We start from the raw sequence: 10,464 nt of genomic DNA on the forward strand, positions 1-10,464 counted from the left end.
GCCGAGCGCTTGACGAGTCAAAAGTGAAATGCATTTTAATTCATCAAAAACTATAGCAGCTTACAATGCTTTGCGCCTAAAGATAGACTGGATAGAAACGTTATGGTTGTTTTGTTTTGTTATCCTTCGAGTACATACTTTTTGGGTTATTTTATCCGGATTGTTACACGAACAGTTCACTAAGGATAAATGTAAGGATGTTAGAAATATTGTTGTAAAACATTATTATATCGTTAATACATAGAAACGTTTATTTTCGGCATAATTTAAGAGCATAAACATTTTATTAAAAAAAAACTAGAAAGTCTTCCATTTTAGTAAATTTTTGTTTTGAAACGATTTTGAATCTATAAATGTGATTCTGTAAAAATAAAGACAATTTTAGTTTATTGTAATTGAATTACTGATGATTATGTTACATGTGTTTTTGTAAATATAATTGGGTGATTTACGTTCTAAACCGGCTTAGAATTCACTGCGGCTGATTGGCATAAAATACAAAGTAATCGAATTTGGTGTCGATGAAATAAATTTTCTCTCATACTATTTTTTATGCTTGTATAATTGACAGTAATATTCATAGATAATATACTTCGTATACTCGTCCATAAACATTTGTAATATTATACAAATGGTACTGGATTACAAATTAGTTCTCTTTTAACATATTTTTACAAAAAATATTTTCATTTTATCGTTTTGGAAAATGAAGTGCTGAAGGATAAACAAAAGCGATGTTTAATGTAGTATACACTTTTCTGCCTACTTTCAGGGATTTTCTGTGAGTAGCGTTACTCTTATAACTGTTATACTACTCTACACCGGTTAGTTGAGAACAAGTCTGTTTGAAAGCATGCACTTTTTTCATTTTTCGTTAATTCACTAATTCACTATTTCTTCGGTTGACTGGCCAAATATTGTAGCAGTTTTTCGATCGCCGGTGGCACCTTTGGAATGTGATCGCCTTGTGGTAAAAATCCGTTAGTATCAGCAACGTAGTCTACCCGATACACCTGCCCATCGTCGCCAACGTACTCATAGAATCCCTGCGAGCGCAGTCCCTCGGATCCTTGGCCGTCACTTTCGATTCGGCCCGATTCTTCGGCGTTGATGCCATTCTCGGTTTCAAATCTAATAAGATATAAGTATGTTTCAAGTGTTACAATTTTTAATTAGTTTACTTACACGTAATTGTAACCATCCTTGCGAACATTATTTTCCAATCGAATGATTTTCCACCCATCTGCGTCACCCAAGCGAGGAGTTATTTTTTGCTGAACTCGTTTTGCCAACACTGGTACTGGAGTGGTGGCAATGAACGCTGTTGTTGGAACAGGAGGTGCAGCAGAAGTTGGAGCTGGGCTTATATTGGCACCATCACCGCTAGCTGCCGCCCCATTTCCACCTCCGGAGGAGCCTTGTTTCCCAGCGTTAGACCCGGAAGGACCCACTACGTGTTTATACTTGCCGCGATCCCCATCACCTACATGCTGATATTTTCCGTCCAAGTGTACATACCTTCCATCATTTCCGGGAATGTAGCGCCCATCGTTACCCCCGTAATAGCGCCCATCATTCCCACCCACGTAGCGACCATCGTTTCGACCCTGATAGCGACCTAGCTGATTAAAAGGATCGTACGGTCGATATGGTCTGTATCTGGTAAACGGACGCACGGTAGAAGTTGTCGTTGGTGGTCTATATCTTCCATCATTTTGCGCCAGCACTACAGAGAGAGCAACCGTAATCAGAAAAGCAGCCTGCAATTGAATTCACACTTTATGTTCAGCTCAGTCGTTGTATAGCAAAAAAATCTTACCGAAACCAGCTTCATTTTCACTATCGAATCACTGTCTATCACTAAGCGCACGATGACGTTAGAATTCGGTCAAATTAAAGTCGTTTCTAATCAATAGCCAGACTGATTGTAATTTCCTGTAGAAATGTCTTTCTTTTATATACTCGTCATGGAGTAGCAGCAATTGCAAATCATTACTCTATCGCACAGCGCTACTGGTTAATTGAAGATCCGTACCGACATCTTTGGGTGTGTACTACTGTTACAGAATTAACACATGGTGTAATGTGCATCCAGTCTCCGGTGTACGCATCTTGCTTAATTTTAACGACGGGTAAACGATGTGTGTTATGGCACTCGACACTTGTTTTTGTCAATCAGAAATGTTTAATTAAATATAACAGCTAAATGGAAAAAATGTCTAGGATAGTCCGATAATCTTGATACTCTTACTGGTGACGGTTCGAACATACGGTGGTGAGGTCTTGATGTCAGCACTATACCTCCATTCCACCAACAGATCCGAGAACCGGCTTGAAAAACAGATGGGCAATTTGTCACCGAGCAATGCTAATTTTATCGTGGAAAATATGATTCAATTAAGTTGTTCTCAAGATGATGGCGAATCCGTAGGTCTATTTAATCCAGTCGGGAGGATATTAATATTGATATGCAATGAGTGGTGACAATAGTTACAAATATAATCGTGACTGAATCGAATATAATCGACTTTCTAGAGCATGCAAAGAGTTATTTTTGGAGAAACATTAATCCTTTAGTACTCAACCTCCGCCATTTGGTATTTTGGGAAATAAATCCTTGTAGGATATGCCTACAAAATATTAAATACTTCTTAAATACAGCAATTACTCCAATAAGAACACTAATAGGGACGGTCTTAATGGAAACCGTCTTAATGGAGTCTAGGTAGTATATGAGCCGTTCCGAATTACAGTGGTCTATTGACCATTTAGTAAATTTTACAGGAGACGCATTTGTCTAAAAAACTATATAAAAAAATCAACTCAATTATTTTCTCCAAACCAAGTATTCTAATGTGCAGGGTATAAAGTGATTCACCTTGAGAATGCATAAAAATCCCAACTTTTGTCAAAATATGCGATTTATTCACACCAATGTACATAGACCACTCTGAATTCATATATAATTGATCTGCGATCCCCAAAACGTTCCGCAACATAGTGGTCAATGAGATTTGTAAATGTGATACCAACCCTTATAAAAAGGGTATTGGTGTAAGAATATGACGTCTGGATAAGGAATATGGTGTCCCGACGCCAATTTGGACTAAAAGATGGCGACTTCCGTTTTTTTTTTTGAAAATGAAAATGGAAATATTGCAAAATTCCCACAATATGGGCATCAGATGAAAGGGTTTAACGAGCAGAAGTCAAATATTGTATTCCAACGTAGTTTTGATATCAAAAATGGTTGAATATCGATTATTAACAAGTCTCATGTACATAGACCACTATAATGCGGAACAGAAAGATCATTCTGTTGCAAACCAAAAATTCAACATGACAAAAAGCAGGTTGAAAACCTACTTTTTTGAAATTTTCGTAGTTTTCAGAGTACATCTGTGCAAAAAGATACGATTTATCCAAAAATGTCATTTTTGATTTAAATGGTCAATAGACCATTATAACTCGGAACGGCTCATACGGGAATTTTAATTGGTTCCAACATGGTATAACTCGTGATCCTGACGGTATAGAACGTTGTTCTCTTCGACAAACTTGTGCAGTATATCAAGGGTTTTTCGTTGGATTGAAGTATTTCGAAATTTTCTCAGTACGTGGCGTAGCGTACATGTAATATTCCTGTCTAAGCTATGTCTTGCGCTGTTGATTATCTAGAAAGTTGCGGTCTTCGGTAAGGTCATTCAAATGACTGCCACCTTCAGGATGGTATGGAAATAGTGCAGAATTGTCTCACTACGTGGCGCTAGCGTATTTTTTTTGTCGAAAGGTTTGACCACTGCGACCATTATTTTGATCTATCTATGTATTTGATCAGGCGCTAGCGTATATGCAATATTCTTATAGAGACTGTTTTTGGGCTGCGGAGTATAGTGAGGCCTGTATAAGAATATTATATATACGTAGTGCGACAATTCATACCATCTTGAAGATGATAGTCATTTGAATAACCTTCCCGAAGACCGCAACTTTCTAGATAGTCAGCAGCGCAAGATACAGCCTGTGTAAGAATACAGGATTGTTCCGATTTTGTCAGCTCTCGATTTTGTCTACCCGCGATTTTATCAGTTTTTTATCCCGATTTTATCAGCCTATAAATTTTGTTTAACTTTTGTGCTCTTAATTCATGTGATTTAAAACTTTTCAGTCTGCTTGAAGCTATTCTGATTCCCTGGGAGAGTTTTTGAATAAAATTATGCCTTCGTGCGAGTAATTCGGGGTCAAAATTAGGTTATTTTTATATTAAAAGTTCTGCAGTTCCTAAGTAAGCGAAGATAGAGGTATACAGTAATGTTCCGATTTTGTCAGCCCCACGTTGAATTTTGGGCTGACAAAATAGGGAAATTATTTTTTCAAAGTTTTTATTTCAAAATTCAAGACTCATGATCTTGCAATATCGAAAGCTTCTACTTAAAATTAAATTTTAACCCTCAATTGGTCAACCGAAAGCTCAATGAACCGGGCACAGCATACTGGTCCTGAACCTTTTATGGTACGCATTAGCTTTGAGCGAGAAAATTTGGCTTTAGGGTTATGGAACCTTCGGAAGAGTTTCTTAAAATTAAAAGTTCTATCGTCCAGCGCAATTCAAATTTTGATTAATCCGCCTAAAAGTGCAATAAAAAATTTATTTATCTTCAGTTTCAAAATAACACATTGAAGTGTTTTGCAGAGTTTTACAGCATATTATTACAAGCAATTTTGCTGAAGACAGTAACCTTGTAGCTCCTAAGCAGAGATAGAAAAATCGTATTTCTCATAAATGAAAAATCATTAGTGTCAATTGCAAGGAAAATTGTCCAATCAATAAGTGCGCAATCGCTCATAAAAGTGCTATTTTAGCTTAAATCGTTTCGGTCTCTTCGGCGCACTTGTTGCTTGGAAGATAACGAAAAAGTGCGCCGAAGATACCGAAATAATTTAAGCTAAGATAGCACTTTTATGAGCGATATCGCACTTTGGATGGTACAATTTTCCTTGCAATTGACAATAAAATCAGTTTTTCTATTTTAGCTGTTTTTGTATGACTTTTTCCTGTTTTACAAAGTTGTACAAATAGTAAAAATACACAACATTGCTGAATATAGTATACCACTATCTTTGCTTGTTTAGGAACTATAGAACTTTTACTTTAAAAATGCCCAGGTAACCAATAAGCATTACCATAAGCAGTAAATCAATCGTTTATTAGCATATCTGGCGTTTTATACAGCACGCTGCTGTATATTTGCTTTTTGAATGCGTAGCTATTGTAAATTAGCATGCAAAATTCTATTTTAAATCTTCTTGACGGTAATCAGCTGGTAACAAGCACTGTCAGCATTATAAGAGGGTTAGCAGTAAAGTAATTGTATATTTTGCCAAAGTAGCATTTAAGTAGCAATTAAGGTTACTTAAATGCTTATTGGTTTGCATGTAAATAGCATTGGTAATGCTTATTGGTTACCTGGGTGCCCAAATTTTTACCCCAAATCACTCGCAAGGCATTATTTTATTCAAAAACTCTCCCCAGAGAATCAGAATAGTTTCAAGCAGGTTGAAAAGTTTTATAAATTATGCTTAAAAGCACAAAAGTTAAACAAAATAAAAGTTAAAGAAAAATAAATTTTTTAGTGCACTTTTAGGGGGATTAATCAAAATTTGAATTTCGCTGGGCGATAGAGCTTTTGATTTTAAGACTCTCTTCCGAAGGTTCCATAAACCTAAAACCCAGCTTTCCGTCTCAAAGCTCTAATGCGCCCCAAAAATGGTCTGGACCAGTGTGCTGTGCCCAGTTAATTAGATTGCGTTGAGCAATCGGTTGATCAATTGAGGGTTAAAATTTAATTTTTAGTAGAAGTCTTCGATATTGCAAGGTCTTAAGTCTTGAATTTTGAAAAAATGTTCGAAAAAAAAAAATATTTCCCGATTTTGTCAGCCCAAAATTCAACATGGGGCTGACAAAATCGGAACATTACTGTATTACATATATGCTAGCGCTACGTAGGGAGTCAATTTCACACTATTTTGCATACCACCTGGAAACTGACGGTCATTTGAGTAACTTTCCCGAAGACCGCAACTTTCTAGACAATCAGCAGAGCACAAAATTAATTTTGAATTAGATTAGATTAGATTAGATTGATGAGCATTTGCTGTTGCTATAAGAAGTTACAGTTCTCTGTTATTTGTGCTGTAACGAGTACTAAACTGGTGTTTAGTTTGCTGTGACTCGGACGCTTAATCTGGTTTCGCACAAGTAAGAGGTAGACGTAGCACGTCCCAGCGGATGCTCATTCAGTTAAGTATCTTTTTTGCAGTTGTGCTGGTGGGTATATTTAACTTCCTCGTGTATGTGTTTCGCATTCAATATGAGTCAAATGGATCTTTCCGATCTGCCATAAGTATTTGATTACTCTCATTACTCTGGTTAATCCAACTCGCACTTTGGTACAAGTACAGATATAAAAACTCACGTCACAAGAGCCAGTCCCTTGCGTCAAGCTCTCCCCAGAGAAGTCGACCAAACCGTGGGTTGTGTTTTCCTGCCCAAATTAAAACCTTTGGATCTTAAGCAAATTTCTCGAGAGAGCAAGCTACATCGGAGAGCCGCAACCGAAATTTTAGATATCCAGTTTCAAGACGAGTCAAGATCGTTAAGCAAGTGAACGAGATTGCTGCTTATGATTTGTTTAGGGGAATGTATCGCGTAAATATTTCTGATCGCGTAGTGCAGATTTACGGTGTGCTCGGAGATCCTAGTCAAGGTGTCAAGGACTTTCTGGGTTTTGGAATTGCTCGAATCAGTGATTCCTAAATTGCATAAATTATCGTTTGACAACGGTAACAAAGTGTATTCTCCATTAGATTCGTTTCGGGTGTCTTTTGCCGGATCCTCACTGTTTAGCCACCTTTTTTTGTCAAAAATAGTCCAGACAACCCGTTTTGCTAGTTGAGCTGGAAATGCTCATGTGCCTTTTGGAACTTGTAAGGTTTGATCACAGACAAGCAGACATAACATTCGTTTTCCATTCTTCGTACCAATTAAACCGTCATTTCAAATTTGCGCTTAGTTGGGAATGTCTCCGTTTTGGTCAAAGTGGCGCTTTTTGACGAAAGAAGGGGAATTCCCCATTAAAAATACTTGCTACTTCGAGGGATACCCATGTTGCTATTTGATATTTGGGAATGTCGATCATAGATGGTGCTAGTGTTCAGGCTAAATGTGAGGTACGATAATGTTTGTTGATTTTTCTTCCAAGAGTTATGTCTGTTTGTCTGTGGTTTGACCTTGAGCTCATTTTTTAATGTACGGCAGATTCTATGATATTTTCAATTCAATATTTTCAATTCTTTAGCCTTTTGATTGGCAATGCGTCACGGATTCGAGTACAATATTCATTTGCATCACTTCAACAAGATTACATGTAGTAAATTGCATTTAATTAGAATATGCTAGACAAATAAAATAATCGTAAAAATGAGGGGCTCATAAATGAGCCCTTCCTAGAAATACTCGCTGGTTCTTCCAATGCAATGGAGAAGACAATATAATTTCAGGTAATTGCATGGCATGTAATTTTCTTAGAAAAAATAGATAGGTTCTGTACTATACTGCAAATAAACTGAGCATTTCTGATGCATCGAAAAAATTTGCATTCGATACGCAAATATGTAAACATAGGACGTGTAAGTGAGTAAACGAAGTCTCAATCAAGTTTATAAACAAAAGTGATATATTTTCGCAGGATGCAACCTGTTTTCCACATGACAACTTTGAACTTTCGCAGAAAAAAAGTTGATTCCAACCAGTTAGCGCAGTATTTCGTGTTTCTCTCAGTCGGTCTGACGTTCTTAGCAGCAGGCACGGATTTCATTCATTTCGTGTTTCATTTTGCCGTTTCGTCAATAAAAACCCCAAAATCCTCTTATGTATCATTATGCTTACGCGTATAAATAGCAAAATGCATGAATTGATTCCAAGACGGGTGAAATTTACGTCGACTTTGTGGTTATAAAAATCAGGTTTTCGGTAAGTTTCGTTCTCCCGCGGGTGGAGATCCCGATCCAGCATATTTGCATCTGGAAAGCGAGCGAACAAACGAACACGGATCTATATAAGGCTGCTATATAGATCGGATCAAGGTTGATTGGAGCATATGGATTGTGTTGCAAATGTTTCTGGATAATGATTTTGGAAAATTTATTGTATTCACTGAGCTAAAAGCGCTTCTGAGAACTCGAATGAATATATGCTATACCTTCCTTAGACGAGATGGTCGTGCCGAGAACATCACTAATTTAAGTTCAATAAAAATGCTGCGATAATAAAACATTAAATGTTGATGATATACATACCTCACTAAACGTCTTGGTGACAAGTTAATATACATTATCGAGCTTAAGAATAGTGCTCAGTAGGCAGTATGTCAGCTAAATTGCTATAATTATTTTAGATCTGTCATGAAGGTTAAAGGCAGTCCTTCACTTTTATTTTGTTTAATTGAAGATACTGCGAAGTTGAAATTGGGTGCCTAGTTCGGAAGGTGAAGTGTAGAACCAATGATGGAAATCGTTTTGAATATGAAATCACTCCGTGAGTTCAGTATTTTTCATACATAAAATAAATTAGAAAATAACCATGCGTTTCCCTTTCCTTCAGAATCAGTGGAGGTATTTCGTTCACTATGGATTCTGCTATTGAGTCGTTGTCGATTAAAAATCAGAAAACCTGATTGAGATGGAAATTTTAATCTAAATTCTTGATTAACGAATGAAATGCAATTAAATGGTTGTCAGAATAGATTATACAACTGTACCAAATACTTCTTTTCACTGTTTCAATTTCACAAAAACCTGTTTTGTGTGAATTCTCAATTTTGTTTCGGGAAAAGTAAGTAAAAGAGTTTTATATTATTTGGACTGGGTTGAAAGAAAGTTTGCAATCTAAAGCGGATATTATTAGTTTTTTCACAGTCATTGTGTCTCATTCTTGCTCCAATTTTCAGTGGGGCTATGTGTAAGTAAAATAATTTTTACGTTTCTAAAACTGCATTAAAACTCAGGTGCAGAAAATATCCGCCAAATGTGTTAAACACATTAACATTAACAACAAACAAGCGGATTAAAATCTGGGTCCAAAAATTACTAATTAACGTACATCCCAACTAAACTAACAGGTCTTCCGAAAATTATTACCGGTATCCAAATCGCCCATGGCATCTCTTACCCTTCTGCAGCATCATATTACGTAACGCTGATGAACCATTGTATCTGTATTCTGCGATTCGTACCTGCTACCTATTGCTACTCTGTATAGGTCGGCGTGCGATACATAATCCACCGTATGCCGGCCAGAGGAGAAAAAATCTGCATCACATTGCTTTGCGACCAAGACCGGTTCAACGGGCTCAGCAGAGCAGGGCACAGACGATGCTCAAAGTCAAGTTCATAGCCTCGAGCGAATGCCGCCCTAACGGGTGCTCGGAGTTGTGTGACGAACATTTCGAACGAAAGCAAAAGTGACAACAATTTTTTATCTCTTTTTCATTATGTGCATCTCACGCGATGCTTATGGAGTTTATGGATGGATGAATGGCTGGAATCAAAAGAGCTGGGCAAGGGAAAAGTAACGAACCGCTTTTGTTGCTTGTTTATGCTATATGTTGTTGTATTTCAAAGTTCAGATGACTCACATTAAGCGACTAGGATTTTTGATTTTGTACAGAAATTTGTGGTTTTTAATTATGAACCTATGTTTACTTTCGGTTTGCCGCTAGAACTCGCAGTGCTTTGAGGATCTGTTCTGGGATTGGTGGTGGAGTGGGCAAATGATCACCTTGGGGTTGGAATCCGTTTTCATCGGCAACATAACGCAGGGTGATTTTGGTTCCCTCTGGGGCGGTGTAAGAGAATTGACCCTGGGCGACCTACGGAGGGAGATTTTCCTGCAGAATTTATCTTGCCACTTTCAATGCACTAGCTTACCTGAGCTTGTTCAGAACCGACATTCTTAAGGCTACCCTGTTCCTCGGCAGTGATTCCGTTTGAGGTTTCATAGGCATATTGATACGATCCATCGACGTTGATTTCAGCATCGTTTCGTACTACGGCAGCATCCTTGTTAGCGGACACGACGCAGACCAGCGCCAGCACTAAAGCACACACAATCTGCAATAAGACCGATAACAGCATTATTGAACACGTTTAAAACACTAAATTGATATGCAGTCCTAATTCAACCGGAAATACCCACTTGGTTCATGTTTATAGAGAGCACTGTTTTGTGGCACGAGGAACACAGTTTTCGGGACGTTGATAGCAGCGTTACTGAAAAATGATTCCCAAGAATGCACTATTTATATCAATCCCGTGCTCCAAAGACACGATTTGGAAGATGATTTGTACATGGTAAACCGGCTAGATGAAAACTTATCTCTTCTGTCGGTCTGGTTCGTTGACGGA

At 37.6% G+C, this 10,464-nt stretch overlaps 2 protein-coding genes across 2 annotated transcripts; both read right to left on the minus strand.

Annotated features, from left to right (window-relative positions):
* Positions 1-312: 312 nt before the first annotated feature.
* LOC128744093 (larval cuticle protein LCP-30) lies at positions 313-1,973 on the minus strand. The gene is made up of 3 exons (XM_053840871.1): positions 1,820-1,973; positions 1,186-1,760; positions 313-1,131 (listed from the first exon to the last, which is right to left on the minus strand). Exons 1-3 carry the CDS (start codon positions 1,832-1,834, stop codon positions 891-893), a joined length of 831 nt encoding a protein of 276 aa, XP_053696846.1. The 5' UTR covers positions 1,835-1,973; the 3' UTR covers positions 313-890.
* A 7,785-nt stretch (positions 1,974-9,758) lies between these two features.
* On the minus strand, positions 9,759-10,194 carry LOC128740690 (endocuticle structural glycoprotein SgAbd-2-like). The gene is made up of 2 exons (XM_053836253.1): positions 9,988-10,194; positions 9,759-9,929 (listed from the first exon to the last, which is right to left on the minus strand). Exons 1-2 carry the CDS (start codon positions 10,192-10,194, stop codon positions 9,759-9,761), a joined length of 378 nt encoding a protein of 125 aa, XP_053692228.1.
* Positions 10,195-10,464: the final 270 nt, after the last annotated feature.

Source organism: Sabethes cyaneus, chromosome 3 (genome assembly GCF_943734655.1).
Source record: "Sabethes cyaneus chromosome 3, idSabCyanKW18_F2, whole genome shotgun sequence".
Taxonomy (NCBI): domain Eukaryota; kingdom Metazoa; phylum Arthropoda; class Insecta; order Diptera; family Culicidae; genus Sabethes; species Sabethes cyaneus.